The sequence below is a fragment of the Salvelinus fontinalis genome, chromosome 42, assembly GCF_029448725.1.
Source record: "Salvelinus fontinalis isolate EN_2023a chromosome 42, ASM2944872v1, whole genome shotgun sequence".
NCBI classification, from domain to species: domain Eukaryota; kingdom Metazoa; phylum Chordata; class Actinopteri; order Salmoniformes; family Salmonidae; genus Salvelinus; species Salvelinus fontinalis.
In genome coordinates this window covers 3426477-3441968 of record NC_074706.1, presented here as the reverse complement: position 1 = coordinate 3441968, position 15492 = coordinate 3426477, and the positions used below count along the sequence as shown (strand labels likewise).

The window sequence follows — 15492 nt, the reverse complement described above, 5'->3', positions numbered from 1 at the left end:
CTAGCCGTACACCGGTAGACAGTGTCCTTCGACACCAGCGATGTTTTCATGCAGTTCTGTTAACGGCGAGGGCAGGTGTTGGGCAAGCGGGAGCAAAGGACACTGTTTACCGGTGTCGCCCCCCCTCCTCCTAGGAATGCTCCAAATTGCGGGCGACAATCAGTAGTTTTTAGGTTCCTTTTGGGTCTGGTTTGACACACTCGAATGACATGGGCGGAGGAAAGAAAATATTGAATGTGATGCGTTGCCTGTCCAGATTAGAGTGGGGGCAGATAGAATGGTGTTGAAAATGATATATATATATAGCGCTGGAAAGGTCATCACTGGATTACGGAAGTGTAGCATATGGATCAGCATCTCAGACATCTTTTTTTTTAAAGCTAGATGTAATCCAGGACCAAGCCCTAAGACTATGTTGTGTAGCAGTCAGGACCTCCCCGGTGGCAGCGATGCAGGTAGAGTTGGGAGAGATGCCGTTATAGTTAAGAAGACAACAGCTAACCATCACATATAGGGTAAATCTACAAGGACATAAGGTCACACATCCTACAAAAATGTGCTCATTGAGCGCTGGGAGCATGAGCGAAGTCTGAATACAAAGCTTTGGGTGGATAGGTAATGGCATGGCTAGAGAGATTGTGTTATTTGGAAGGAGTTTAGCCCCTCTGTGGTTTTCATGCTATCCCACCTTGGTTGTTCCCTCAGCTAGTGATAGATCTAGGGTTGCTTGAGAGGCTAATAGATGTTGAGGAAGGAGTAGATTCAGTTGTAAGTGAACATTTAACAACACAGTACTAGGCTTTCTTTAATATATTCACAGATGGATCTAAGGAGCCTAAAACAGGCAGGACAGGAACAGCTTTTAGAGGTTAAGGTGGCAGTGACGAAAAGAGCAACAGGTCATTTATCTGTTTACACAATGGAGAAGGCCATACGCTTGGCTGCGGAGTGGGTGGAGGAGGTGAAGCCAGACAGGGTAGTCATCTGCTCTGACTCCTGTGCAGCACTGATGAGCTTAAATTCATTTGTGTCTCAGAGCAGACAGGATGTATTGTAGAGGTTTTGCAGTGCTTGTCTAGGGTGAAACAGATGATGGTAATTGTGATGTTCCTCTGGGTACCAGCTCACGTGGGAGTAGAGGGGAATGAGGAGGTGGATGTTATCACCAAGCAGCCTCTTAAACATCCTAATGTTGAAATGGATTTGTCAGTCAGTAAAGCAGAAGCCAAGGGTTTATGAGGACAGTGGTTAAAAACGTAAAAACAAATGGCAAGAGTTGTGGAACAGGGAGGGAAAGGGAAGACACCTGTATAATATCCAGGAAATGTGGAGGGCAGGGAGGTCATCAGACTGAGAGAGAAGGGAGGAAAGTGTGATCACAAGGCTGAGACTGGTTTCATCATTGTCAGAAGGAGATGGAGACAGTGAAACATGTTCCATTTCAGTGCCAACAATATGTGAGGGAAAGGGAGAATTTGTTGTTAGATTTAAGGAGTAATGGGGTTAAGGAGCCAATATTAAGTGAACTGCTGGGGAAATCTTCAGGGGGTGTAGTATTTAATGATGTATTTTGCTTCCTTAGGGAGATGAGAATAATGGGTAGGATTTAGATCTTCCGGTCTCTGGTTAACACTCCAGTCCAGCTGGTGGCGGTAATGCACCTTAAAAAAATCCAATGAAGAAGAAGAAAACGAAAGTAGTTATTTCTCAGGACATCCAACGCTCTGGGAGATACATCTATAGTTTGGTAATTAACTCTATTCTATTGGAAATCTGTTCATTTGGGGGCGGGGGTGGCATAGGATACTTGTTTCTTAAATAGTTTGTAACGTGTTTGTAATGAATGAATGTTGTTTTAATGGACGGCAATTGCCTTTGAAAAATAAAGTTTTTTATAGGGCTGTATTCATTAGTGCACACCGTAGCAAACCAAAGCAAAACGTTTTGCAACAGAAACGAGAGTTTCTAAGTAGGCTACTATTTTAGTGATGGCTAAATTCTTTTAGACATAACACAACAATAATCCACATGTTTTTTTAGACATAACAATAATCCACAATCTTAACATGCTTTCAATTCCACAGAGTTTGAATCCTTGGGCAGTGAAGCACAGCATGGGTTGGATACTCTTCTACTGTGTTTTGACATTGATGGTTGGCCTTCTTGGTACGTTTGTCCTAAATGAATCATTTTAGATACACTATGTTCTTTTTGTGTGAACTGGCCTCTGGATCTACATCATTGAGTGTGTTCACTGTATTAGCCTAATGTCAAATATGTTGAGGATTTAGTTAGGCTACAAATATGTAAACCTAATAATCCCTGTATTTCTTTTGCTTCCCGACCGTTTCCACAGAATGCCCCTCGATTGGTAATGGTATCATTCTTAAAACTGTGAATTTGAAGGACAATGTCACTCTCCCTTGCAATGGAACCTGTGACATTGGCATCGTTTGGAGGATTGTGGATGGCCAGGTCGTTGCCAAGATTGATCAAGGAAAATTAATTGAAGGAAAGCGCTTTGAGAAGAGGGTGGAAATCAACAAAGACCTCTCTCTCTCAATCAGCTCTGCTGTGTACAATGACAAGGGCTCATATGTGTGTGTCTGTGATAATCGGAATGTTGCAGATGTAAAGCTAGATGTTCTGGGTAAGTTGAAGAGACATGACAAAACTTTACATATTGAATGTTGACTGGGAACAAGAACTATTTTGTTTTGTTCATATGTTTTTATTTTCAAAATACTATATATCTATTTTTTAGCTGGAATGGAAGGTTCGTATCCTGTATATTTGACAGTGATATGTGATGGTCTCACCTTCACCTAGGTATCTTAAAGGAATACTTCAGGATTTGGGCAATGAGGCCCTTTATTTATTTCCACGCAGTCAGATGAACTTGTGGAGTCCATTTGTATGTCTCTGTGTCCAGTGTGAAGGAAGTTAGAGGTTGTTTCGTGAGCCAATGCTAACTAGCGTTAGCACAATGACTGGAAGTCTATGGGTATCTGCTAGCAGTTTTTTGTTACATTTGACTGTAAAACATAGTAGTACTACTTATTTCTCTGAGGGGCGGCTATATAGCGTTTTGAAAAAAAACATGTTTTTTTGTCTCTGAAATGAAACCATCCAGTGATAGATTTTAAACAAATACATTGAACAAACCCATACCATGATTAGATAATGAAGAAACATACCAATCTCTTTCATAATTTGTAATTACAATAATAAAAGACCAACATTTCTGAAAATTGATATATAGCGTTTTGGAATGAAACTCTTCATTTATGCATTTGCAATTGTTGCAATATTGTAATATTGGCCAGACCACTGTTTTCCTGAAGTCAGTGTGTAATTCAAATTGTACATACTGTTGATTTGTGTTTTAGAGTTGTAATCAATGATCATAATAGTATAATATCATTCTGTTCTTTAATTGTGTCTATTCAACTCACTTCCCTTTATCCTTCATTCCCTCATCCTCCAGTCCTCTCCTTTTGGCTTTCACACTACGCTAACTTTAACCCCCCCAGCACCTTCTCTCTGACCTTAACCCCCCCAGCACCTTCTCTCTGACTTTAACCCCCCCAGCACCTTCTCTCTGACCTTAACCCCCCAGCACCTTCTCTCTAACCTTAACCCCCTGCATCTTCTCTCTAACCTTAACCCCCCAGCACCTTCTCTCTAACCTTAACCCCCCAGCACCTTCTCTCTGACCTTAACCCCCCAGCACCTTCTCTCTAACCTTAACCCCCCAGCACCTTCTCTCTGACTTTAAACCCCCCAGCACCTTCTCTCTGACTTTAAACCCCCCAGCACCTTCTCTCTGACTTTAAACCCCCCAGCACCTTCTCTCTGACTTTAACCCCCCAGCACCTTCTCTCTGACCTTAACCCCCCAGCACCTTCTCTCTAACCTTAACCCCCCAGCACCTTCTCTCTAACCTTACCCCCCAGCACCTTTTCTCTGACCTTAAACCCCAGCACCTTCTCTCTAACCTTAACCCCCCAGCACCTTCTCTCTAACCTTAACCCCCCAGCACCTTCTCTCTAACCTTACCCCCCAGCACCTTCTCTCTAACCTTAACCCCCCAGCACCTTTTCTCTGACCTTAAACCCCAGCACCTTCTCTCTAACCTTACCCCCCAGCACCTTCTCTCTAACCTTACCCCCCAGCACCTTTTCTCTGACCTTAAACCCCAGCACCTTCTCTCTAACCTTAACCCCCCAGCACCTTCTCTCTAACCTTAACCCCCCAGCACCTTCTCTCTAACCTTACCCCCCAGCACCTTCTCTCTAACCTTAACCCCCCAGCACCTTCTCTCTAACCTTAACCCCCCAGCACCTTCTCTCTAACCTTAACCCCCCAGCACCTTTTCTCTGACCTTAAACCCCAGCACCTTCTCTCTAACCTTAACCCCCCAGCACCTTTTCTCTGACCTTAACCCCCCAGCACCTTCTCTCTGACCTTAACCCCCCAGCACCTTCTCTCTAACCTTAACCCCCCAGCACCTTCTCTCTGACCTTAACCCCCCAGCACCTTCTCTCTAACCTTAACCCCCCAGCACCTTCTCTCTAACCTTAACCCCCCAGCACCTTCTCTCTGACTTTAACCCCCCCAGCACCTTCTCTCTAACCTTAACCCCCCAGCACCTTCTCTCTAACCTTAACCCCCCAGCACCTTTTCTCTGACCTTAACCCCCCAGCACCTTCTCTCTGACCTTAACCCCCCAGCACCTTCTCTCTAACCTTAACCCCCCAGCACCTTCTCTCTAACCTTAACCCCCCAGCACCTTCTCTCTAACCTTAACCCCCCAGCACCTTCTCTCTAACCTTAACCCCCCAGCACCTTCTCTCTAACCTTAACCCCCCAGCACCTTCTCTCTAACCTTAACCCCACAGCACCTTCTCTCTAACCTTAACCCCCCAGCACCTTCTCTCTAACCTTAACCCCACAGCACCTTCTCTCTAACCTTAACCCCCCAGCACCTTCTCTCTGACCTTAACCCCCCAGCACCTTCCCCCTTCACTTTAATTGTCATACATTCCATGTAGACCTATATCTAATTCAATTGCTTTCATAATGGCACAGCATTCAAGTCCCACCCCTCTCCTCCCTCCTCATCTAACAGTCCCGACAGAAATATCAGCTCACGTCGGAGATAATGTCACACTTCACTGCTATGGCTCGACCAATAAGCAGGTGACCAATGTTGAGATGTATGTCCAGTGGGAGAAAGATGGACAGACTGTGCTGAAGATTGACCCGACCAATACTACCTATGGCCCTGGATTCATGAACAGGACATCAGTGACCAGGGATGGTTACGGAGAGGGTGACCTCTCTCTCACCATCACCGGTGTACGCTCGTCTGACCAGGGAACCTACCTGTGCTTCTTCAACCGGGATAATGACCCAGGATATCCACATGGAGTCACTCTCACTGTCAAAGGTGGGATGTCTATTGAATGCATTGCTCACTTAAGTATTGTATTTAATATTCACTTTTTAACGTATAGACCTTGTTCTTTGTCTTATTATTATCATAGTAGTAGATGTAGTGTTAGCGTAATATTTAAAGAGAATAGTATTTAGTCGTGGCAGTCTTGCTGTTCTGTATTGTTGTCTGCGCTAGTTGAGATTATAAACTGGGTGGTTCGAGCCCTGAATGCTGATTGGCTGACAGCCGTGGTATATCAGCCTAAGACCACACCCCCTCAGGCCTTATTGCTTCAGTATAATATTGTTGTCATATCCCTTATCTTTGCTGCACTAACACTACTATATTCTATCTTTCTGTCTTTCTCTAGAAAAGCAATTGGAGCCTGCAATGATTGATAGTGAAAGGAGTAGAGTACCAGTGATAGTAATAATTATTCTACTTCTGTCAATCATTTTTGTGCTCGGGTTACTGGCGATGTACAAGGGAAACAGGAGACAGCCAACAGAGGACTACACAGTCACTAGAACAGAGGACAGCGCGATGATTAACATAGCATCACCACCACATCTCTCCATCGAGGAACTTCCTGTTCCAGTTCAGGATAGCCAACCGCTGCCAGGAGTCCGAAGAATCCAGAGTTGTTGTGATGATCATCTTGATGAGATCACGTGCCCTGAGGGGATGGATGAACGCACAGAGGAAGAGGAGGAGCTCCATCTCCCTGTTGCTGAACGTGGGACACTGCTAGAGCAGAAGAAGAGTAACACAGGGAGTTGAGTTATGTATGAAGGTAGTCTGTTTTGGTTGACAACTTCTTTGTTGTTGTGAAATGTTCTATGTTCACTGAAGTGGATGTGGATGTCTTCCTATCATAGTTTACTGTATGTATCGGTAGCCAATGACTGTAGCTTGATTGGCTTGGGTCAAATGATACAGGGTTTGTTTTGTCTATGGCCCAGTCTTAGCTGATGTCCAGCCTAGTCTTCCAGCCTCACTGGTGGCTTAAATTGTTTAATCTCTTTGGTGGTGGTGCTACTGATATTGTAACTGGAAGGTTTACTGGTCAAGCTCAACGTCACATCTAATCTGGCCTTGCTTGATATCTCAGGGGATATCACAGTACATGTAATACACAATACCCCCACAAGAGGGCATACGTACACCATAATTTTTTATGTGAACTGTGAATATTTTTGGGTCAGTGATCCCTACCCTAAATCCTAACCTTAAACCACAAGCAATACCTTAATCCTTACATTAAACTATTTTACATTTCAACTTCTGTGGGGTAGGCACGTCCCAAGGATCCTTGATAACAGATGAATGTATTATTATAACATATTACATGATATGTAATAAATATACACATTTGCTAAATGATTATAAAGAATATTTGCTATATTTCCGTTTATTTTATCAAATGTAAGAAATACTATTGTTCACAAAGTGTTAACCTGTGTCGAAACTGTTTTGATCAACTGGCGCAAGCACCTGTAACTTTTGTAGTGATTGTGATTCTTTTCGGTGAGCCGGATCATTTGGCTCCGTTCAGGTAATAGAGCCGGTCCATACGTCCGATCTGGCCAAATGATTACATGTCCTGCAAAACAATGTCATATTTTTTACGCACTGAAAAAAAATCTGCATGGACCAGATTGTCGTGATCTCCTCACTATTTATTGTTTCTGCAGTGAGGACTCACTCTCTTTGGAATTATTTTGTAATTTATCTGCAGAAACAATAAATAGCTCATAAAGGAGTAGTAGCAGTATGCAAATCAGGGAGCCAAATGAACAACTCTTTCACCAATGTGATTCGGTTCCGTTCAGAAAGAGACGTTCATTCGCTTACTACCCAAAGCTAAGAGCCAATCGGTGCTTGATCCGAAAATGTGGTCTGAGGTGCCCTATGGAATGCATGACAGAATTGTGGGCCAAGCAGAGGCCAACTTGACCTCCATACCGCATCGCCATGGCCTCTCAAATGTTGTAACAATGCAGACGGCATGATTGGTTGAAGGTAGGCGAGGTCGGGTGGTCCTGTATAAACATAAACTCCCTTCCTTGACAGCTGTACCATCGAGGGCATCCTGACCGGTTGCGTCACCGCCGGGTATGGCAACTGCTTGTCATCTGACCGTAAGGCGCTACATAGGGTAATGCATACGACCCAGTACATCACTGGGGCCAAGCTTCCTTGCCATCCAAGCCCAAAAAATTGTCAGAGACTCCAGTCACCCAAGTCATGGACTGTTTTCTTTGTTACCACATGGCAAGCGGTACCAGAGCATCAAGTCTAAGACCAAAAGGCTCCTTAACAGCTTCTACCCCCAAGCCATAAGACTGCTGAACAATGAATCAAATGGCCACTATTTATATTATTTTATTGTGTTCCTTTTTATTCTTTTTTATTTTATTTGGTACATATTTTCTTACCTCTTCTTGAACGGCACTGTTGGTTAAGGGCCTGTAAGTAAGCATTTCACAGTAAGGTCTACACAAATAAAGTTTGATTTGAACTTCCTTCACAACAGCCCTGCGCTGCTCCGAATAGTGTAAGAAGTAAGAATGCCGTGACTTCTGTAGAGGCATTATCACCGTAAATGCTTCACCGCCAAGCAGTGTTGCCAACTTAGCGACTTGGTCGCTATATTTAGCGAGTATTCAGACCCCTCTAGCAACACATTTTTCAAAAAATCGACTAGCGACAAATCTAGCGACTATTTCTGGTGTTATTGGAGACTTTTGGAGACTGACGTGAAAGCACGTACCGTTCTTACGCTTCTCAACGAGCAGCGGGTGCTGCCGTGGGCCCCACCCCCGTCCCACCAACCCCGTACCAAAGCACTCACAGGCGGCCCAGTTCTAGCGCAGCAGTCCCTCCCAGTCAGAGCAGGAGATGTTCACCCCTCCACGTCCAGACTGCAAATGAATCGCGCATGCGGGAAGCCGCCACTGGCTGATCTCGCCCTGGCATACATTCAGGGTGGGATGTAAAATGTTCTTTGTCTAAAATAAATCACTGGATTTGACTCACACAGCCTGTCACTTACTCACCTTGTCCACTGTGTGTGTGCCTCTCTGTGACATAAGCTAAACATCTAGCTGGCTAGCTCATCATGTCTCAGTCTAAAACTGTACACTAAAAAATACAGAAAAGAGTGGGAATCAAACCCTGAATTCAAAGGCTGGTTGAAGCCATTTATTGGAGATGATACATGGGCATACTGCCTGTATTGTAAGGCTGATTTCTACGCTAAACTTAGTGATGTAAAAAAACACATGACAACTCAAAAACATACTCAAAAGGCAAAGTTCAACCCAAAACAAGCTGCCATTTATGGTTAAAAAATTGACTCTGCAAAAAAGGCTGAGGCCACCATGGCATTAGCTATCGCTGAACACTGTTCCATGCTGACATGTGATCACATTGGAGAAGCACGTAGAGCTGCTTTCTCAGACTCCACTGCTGCTACCCACTTCAAAATGCACAGGACAAAGTGCACAGAAATTATTAATGGGTATCTAGCACCGTACTTTCTGAAAAAGTTGGTTGCAGATGTGGGTGACCAGCATTTCAGCCTCCTCCTCAATGAGTCCACAGATGTAAGTGTTTCTAAGTACATGGGGGTTGTGATAAGGTACTTTAGTGACACCAAGCAGACAATTGTATCAACATTTCTGGGGCTTGTTAGGTTGGAGGGAAGAGATGCCAAATCTATAGCCCGTGCTGTTGTGGCTTTCCTCGAGAAGTGTTGTCTTAAAAAAGAGATACTACTGGGGATAGGGACTGACAATGCCTCGGATTCCAACTAACCTCAGTCACAGATGCTATCGAGGCTGATAATAATATTCGTTAACGTTCGTTCTGTCTAGGCAGATGAGGAAGAAGGCGCTTGCACCCGAGAGCGGTTAAAAAAAATATATAAAAAAAATACCGCCCGAACAGGGACTTGAACCCTGGACCCTCAGATTAAAAGTCTGATGCTCTACCGACTGAGCTATCCGGGCTCTGACTGGCAGGGAAAGGGGAAATATTTTGATTTTAAAAAGTCGTTAAGTAGATCACGTTTCAACTTGTTCGGAAAGCGAGCCATTCGCTACTGTTGCCGATGACTGCATTATTTCTGTGTTGCTCAGCTCAAGAGCTAGGGGGCACTTTCCAACCACATCGCTAACGTTACTGTAAGTGTATTGCAGGCAGCGTCGTAACGTTTATACCACGATGAATAGAGGTTACTAGCTTTGGTTTTACCCACAGGTGAACAGGGTGAACACTGGGTGAACACAGGAACACGGTGAACAGTGAACACTGTTATCGTATCTTTGGTCATACTAACGTTAACTTAGCTAGCTACTGTAGCTACATCATAGCTCGCTAGAGTGTTCCATTTCATTCTGTGGTCAGCTAACCTAGTACCGGTGTAAAGATACACTATTGGCCAATAGTAATGGTAAGTGTTAATATGCACGAAAAAGCTATTGTCAGCCTCTGTGTTGTTCCTTTAATCTTCATTTGTTAACAATTCATTGTTTTCCCTCTGATCAACATACGTAATTTTTTAACGTCATTAACGTGAGCAAAAAAAACTAAGACTAACGCATAGTGGCAGTTTTTTTTATCCTGTCCATGTTTAGGACGTGAATGAACGACGTGTGTTGATCAGATGAAGGGGGAAAAAGGAAAAAACTGTACAGGCCCCAGCGAGATTTGAACTCGCGACCCCTGGTTTACAAGACCAGTGCTCTAACCCCTGAGCTATGGAGCCCTGTTCTGTTGAGGCTGAAACGCAATCGCTTTTTGAATGTGACCTCAATAGTTTTTCATTAGAGCCCCATACACGTTCTGAAAACATATATGGTTGCTTGCAAAGGCCTACATTTATCGATTTGATTGTATTGTAAAGACATCTCTATGTCAGTATTTTAAATCCACACTATAAAGACAACAACAATATCCTGCATTCTGACTTGCAATGTGTGTTCAACTTCAACCACTAGATGGCGTCAAAGAACTGCATTTGTCAACAAGCCGTTCAGAAGTTGCCTGTCATTTGTTGCGCTCAAGTGGATAATTAAGCAATAACGCACGAGGGGTGTGGTATATGGTCAATATCCGCTGTCCCCTGTACAACGCAACGCGGAGTGCCTTCATACAGCCCTTAGCCGTGGTATATTGACCATATACCACAAACCCCAGAGGTGCCTTATTATAAACTGGTTAACAACGTAATTAGTCTGATATACCACGGCTGTCAGCCAATCAGCATTCAGGGCTCGAACCACCCAGTTTATAACAGACCTTATAAACATGTATTTTTACTGCTCTAAATACTTTAGTAACCACTTTATAATAGCAATATGGCACCTTTGGGGTTTGTGCTATATGGCCAATTTACCACGGCGAGGGGCAGTATCCAGGCACTCCGCGTTGCGTCAAGTTTAATAACAGCCCTAAGCCATGGTCTTTTGGCCATATACCACATCCCCTCGGCCCTTATTGCTTATTAAGTATTAACTACATATATATTCACAGTCCAGACCAGCATTTACTACTTTACTCGTGCTTTTGCACGGCAGTCTTTCAATGGGAAAACTTGGCTAAAACCACCCAGTCTATCTTCTCCAGCCATTTTCTATAACCACTGCACTATCAAATTAAATTGTATTTGTCACATGCGCCGAATACAACAGGTTACCGTGAAATGCTGACTTACAAGCCCTTAACCAACAATGGAGTTTTAACTAAATAGAGTTAAGAAAATATTTACTAAATAATATTAAGTAAAACATTAAACACAATAAAAAAAACAATAACGAGGCTATATACAGGTCAAATAACACTGCAACCAACACAGAATGTGCACACAAATAAATAAAGCTGTAGTTGGCATAGCCTGTAAAGCAACACTCCACATTGCTATTTTTATGTTTGCCTATGCATTTACAATTTGGGATAATTTAAGGGCGGATCTGCACCAGTGGCGTACTCCTACTTTGGGAATTCAATGCACATGACTTACTTGCTATAGACAGCCTCCTATGGCTTTGGGCGTGGTATAGAAATAGAACGGGGGTACCAGACTCCGGAATGGGACATAGTCAGTTTAAGGATACAGAGACGGATACGTATGGTTAGCCAGAGGACGTAAAATATGTCCAATATTCGTTTTGGAGTACTGAATCAATTCCACCATGGAACTCGTATTCGATATCCGAAAAATACGCGCAGGAATTTAATTGATTTGTATTTTATGGATTTATGAAAAGGCATATTTTTTTTGCTTCACTAAAGCCACTTGAGGATTGTAAATGAGAAACATGCGCGTGGAAGACGGACGGATAGTTAGTCTTGGTTTTGAACTCATTTCTAAAACCAAGCCTCCAACGCAACGAACGTAAGTAACTAGTGAATAGGCCAATTGGTGTGATTTTTCAAACACCAACAAAAAGCTGCATTTGTTGTTTGCGTTTTGATTGGGTTTGGAAAAGGGGACTAGTCCGTGCGTAAACATGCGTTCCAGATGTCCCATGATCGCAATAGATCATAATCACTTCTATCATAACAAGTTGCCTTTCTCTGAACTTGGACAAGTCAATAGAGAGGCTATAAAAACGTATATAGATACCGGAAAGTTGTCTTATTGAATGGTTTCTTTCTTGTGCTTAGCCTAGGTAGTTGTGTACAGTAATTGACGGGCGCCAATTCTATTGACACAATTGGTTTACTTGTAGCCTACTGTAGCCCATCTCCCCCCCCGAGGGAAGATGCATAGTTACAGTAATGATATGTAATACACATGTTCAATAGGCCGACTGTACTGTTTCTAGGGGAAATGACTCGATGATTAGCCAATGATCACAAAGAGCTGAGTAATCGCCCACAAACATGTTGTGCCAGGCTTCATCCCAAAAAAGTGTACTGAATGAAATTGTACACCCAATCCGTTCTCTCTGCGTAGCATATACCTGTCCAGCCGGTTTCAAAGATTTGTGGAAGCTCGATAAGGGAGTCACGAGTATTGGTAGGTAGGTCTATTACGAGTGTGGTGTTGGATGTCACTTTGGAACAATTCAACACACTACGCCCCAACGACTGGAACCGAGCTCCTTTCCCTCGTCACTCCAGAAGTGGAGCTTGGTCTCGCCACTTGCGCAACAGTGACTCTGGCAAAGGGATTTAAAAGATTCAGTCGCACACATTTTGTTTCTTTATGCTTGAACGTGACTGAAAATGTAGACTTTCAACGAGAATAACAAGAGCACTCTCCGTTTCTTTGCCTGTCCACGGTGTAATGAAGGCATAACAACCGGGTATAAAATCAGATTTCTCCGTGTTCGACCATGAAAGTGACACGGATATTTGTGCCCAGATGCTGCGCTTCTTCACATTAGCACGCCGCCGGCTGACTAAATGTAAGATCCCTACTTGTTCATTTAGGGAGACCTGTATTTGTGTGTAGGTATAACCTAGCTACAAGCCCATATAATTTATAAACTACGGGACTTCATGTCGGCTAGATTGAGCCAAGTGATGTTGGAATCAGTGATGAGACATCGATCCTCGTTTCAATAAACAGCGATAGGCTACTTTGTAGCCAAATCAAAAGTAATAAAGTCTAGCCTGGTTCCGGATGTAAACACAACGTCGCGCCGTCGTTATTAAACCATGGTTGCTAACAGATGAGTATTTTCTCACTTCTCTTTCCAGGGCCACCATGCTCCATGCGTCCGCTGTGGTCGTGTGGGAATGGCTCAACGAACACGGGCGGTGGCGGCCCTACAGCCCGGCCATCTCCCACCACATCGAGGCGGTGATACGAAGCGATCCCCGTGGTGGGAGCGTCGTGCTAGGCCAAGTCGACAACCGCCTCTCGCCCTACATCCTAGACCTGCAGTCGATGCACCAGTTCAGGCAAGACACAGGTAAGAAGACGAGAGCTGAGAGGTGGGAATGGCTGTTGTTGTTGTGGGGATGCTGATGTCATGTTACGCGACAGTTTTTGGTGTAAGAAGGCACGTGGATGTATATAGGTGCAGAACTTTTGTTAAACAGCACAGTTTAAAGTATATGGCAAATAGAAATCAAAACTGGATGGTCTTAAGAGATAGATGGGAAACCATGTGTTTGAGTATTTGATATCATTCCACGTATTCTGCTCCAGCCATTACCACCAGCCCGTTCTCCCCAATTAAGGTGCCGCAAACCTCCTGTGATGTCCAGTGAGTGTCTCTGTGTCTCGGTCTGTCCAGAATGGATATATTGTGACAGACAAAAGTCCATTCAGAATTCTTACTCCTACATAGGCTTTTTTAACATCTTAGGCTCAGTTGTCAGTATTTTCAGTTTTTTACGTCACGTTACTGCACGGCTGTATTAAATTCAGTTCGTTTTGCATGTGGTTCAACTAATAGACTGCTCCGTGGAGCTTAGAGCTCACAGCTTGGTTCCATTCCGTCATAGAATGAGAATTAAGAATGCATTACAATCAGTTCCATATTCCTAGGGCCTGACTGGGTCCCTGACTTTAACCCTCCGCTTTCCTGTCAGACAGAATGGGGTGAAAGTGTGATGACCTACGACAGATGTACCTCACAGAGCCTTGGCCTCTCTTGCGAGAGACATTCTTCCCCCGTACTCCCCGAATCTAACGCACGCAGCTGCCGTGTGGGGACGGACATTGGGTGGGATAAGCAGAGGGAGCGAGAGAGAAAGGGCACCCTATTCCCTACATACTGCGCTAGTTTTAGTCAAAAGTAGTGCACTACATAGGGAATAGGGTGCCCTTTGTGACAGATCCAGAACGTAAGGGGAAAGCAGAGAGAATGTGATATTTCAAGGCTTAAACAGCAGAGTCTCTGAGAATCCGCCTCCCGTAGCCCCCCCCCCCCCCCCCTCAGCCACACTGTCTCCTGTTCATTTCTTTAGTCTTGTCTTTAGTTTTGTCAATAGGCCAGATCTGTAGGGGCTGGCGGTGTCAGAGACTCGGGACGTGGGAGAGAGAGATGGAAGGAGGATTAGAAAGAGAGGGAGTCGGAGGGAGGTAATAGGGAAGCCCATCTCTCTCTCTTTGTTGAAGTTGAGGAAACAGATGTTTGTTCCTCTATTGTGGCCTAGACGCACCCACACACACACACACACGCGCACGCACGCACACCCACCCACCCACCCACCCACCCACCCACCCACCCACCCACCCACACACACACACACACACACACACACACACACACACACACACACACACACACACACACACACACACACACACACACACACACACACACACACACACACACACACAGGGAAGAGTGTGGGAGAGCAGAACCCGGGCACACCGAGTCGGGAGACGGGGTAGAGGGCGTACCGGCAATTATAAGTTCACCGAAGTGGAAGATGAAGACAAAAGGGAGGACGAGAAAGAAAGGGGGAGAGAGAGCAATAAGGACAGAAATATCTCTCTTTACCTTGTAGCTCCACTCTGCTATTTCCCCACAGCTGATGATTGTATGATACTGTGACACCTCTCCCTCCCACATCATCTCACAACGCTGGTGCTAGAGACAGACTGCATGAGAATACTGAAGCTCGCAGCTCACAGCTAGCCAAGCAGTCTCTAAATGAACTCGTTTTCAGCCTCACGTGTCCATGCTTCTCCTTTCTCTGTGTCCATGTTTCTCCTTTCTCTGTGTCCTGGCTTCTCCTTTCTCTGTGTCCATGTTTCTCCTTTCTCTGTGTCCTGGCTTCACCTTTCTTTGTGCCCATGTTTCTCCTTTCTCTGTGTCCTGGCTTCTCCTTTCTCTGTGTCCTGGCTTCACCTTTCTCTGTGTCCATGTTTTTCCTTTCTCTGTGTCCTGGCTTCCCCTTTCTCTGTGTCCTGGCTTCACCTTTCTCTGTGTCCATGTTTCTCCTTTCTCTGTGTCCTTGCTTCTCCTTTCTCTGTGTCCTGGCTTCTCCTTTCTCTGTGTCCATGTTTCTCCTTTCTCTGTGTCCTGGCTTCACCTTTCTCTGTGTCCATGTTTCTCCTTTCTCTGTGTCCATGTTTCTCC

General features: G+C 44.5%; 2 protein-coding genes, 1 long non-coding RNA gene and 2 other non-coding genes across 6 annotated transcripts; 2 read left to right on the top strand and 3 right to left on the bottom strand.

The window, feature by feature from the left end:
• Positions 1-1360: 1360 nt before the first annotated feature.
• Positions 1361-6844, top strand: LOC129841594 (uncharacterized). The gene is made up of 5 exons (XM_055909969.1): positions 1361-1747; positions 2085-2166; positions 2357-2650; positions 5132-5452; positions 5811-6844. The coding sequence occupies exons 1-5, from the start codon at positions 1676-1678 to the stop codon at positions 6218-6220; spliced, it is 1179 nt and encodes a 392-aa protein (XP_055765944.1). The 5' UTR covers positions 1361-1675; the 3' UTR covers positions 6221-6844.
• LOC129841613 (uncharacterized) lies at positions 6098-8355 on the bottom strand. The gene is made up of 3 exons (XR_008757362.1): positions 8214-8355; positions 6935-7043; positions 6098-6184 (listed from the first exon to the last, which is right to left on the bottom strand). It is a non-coding gene; the product is annotated as an uncharacterized LOC129841613 (long non-coding RNA).
• A 1025-nt stretch (positions 8356-9380) lies between these two features.
• On the bottom strand, positions 9381-9453 carry trnak-uuu (transfer RNA lysine (anticodon UUU)). Its single transcript has one exon. It is a non-coding gene; the product is annotated as a tRNA-Lys (tRNA).
• Positions 9454-10138: 685 nt separating this feature from the next.
• Positions 10139-10211, bottom strand: trnat-ugu (transfer RNA threonine (anticodon UGU)). The gene has a single exon. It is a non-coding gene; the product is annotated as a tRNA-Thr (tRNA).
• Positions 10212-11428: 1217 nt separating this feature from the next.
• Positions 11429-14327, top strand: LOC129841610 (E3 ubiquitin-protein ligase DTX4-like). 2 transcript variants are annotated; one of them, XM_055909991.1, is made up of 2 exons: positions 11429-11840; positions 13154-14325. In XM_055909991.1, the coding sequence occupies exons 1-2, from the start codon at positions 11755-11757 to the stop codon at positions 13422-13424; spliced, it is 357 nt and encodes a 118-aa protein (XP_055765966.1). In that variant the 5' UTR covers positions 11429-11754; the 3' UTR covers positions 13425-14325. The 2 variants fall into 2 exon arrangements, 1 of the variants encoding a protein (XP_055765966.1); XR_008757361.1 differs by lacking the exon at positions 11429-11840 and adding an exon at positions 12322-12858 and having other exon boundaries at positions 13154-14327.
• The last annotated feature ends 1165 nt before the right edge of the window (positions 14328-15492 follow it).

Excerpts from the sequence above, each read along its gene's own strand:
- LOC129841610 (XM_055909991.1), top strand. The coding sequence starts at position 11,755 with ATGAGAAACATGCGCGTGGAAGACGGACGGATAGTTAGTCTTGGTTTT. Across the intron at positions 11,841-13,153 it reads AAGCCTCCAACGCAACGAAC|GGCCACCATGCTCCATGCGT; the intron begins GTAAGTAACTAG and ends TTCTCTTTCCAG.
- LOC129841594 (XM_055909969.1), top strand. The coding sequence starts at position 1,676 with ATGAAGAAGAAGAAAACGAAAGTAGTTATTTCTCAGGACATCCAACGC. Across the intron at positions 2,167-2,356 it reads ATTGATGGTTGGCCTTCTTG|AATGCCCCTCGATTGGTAAT; the intron begins GTACGTTTGTCC and ends CCGTTTCCACAG. Across the intron at positions 2,651-5,131 it reads TGTAAAGCTAGATGTTCTGG|TCCCGACAGAAATATCAGCT; the intron begins GTAAGTTGAAGA and ends CTCATCTAACAG.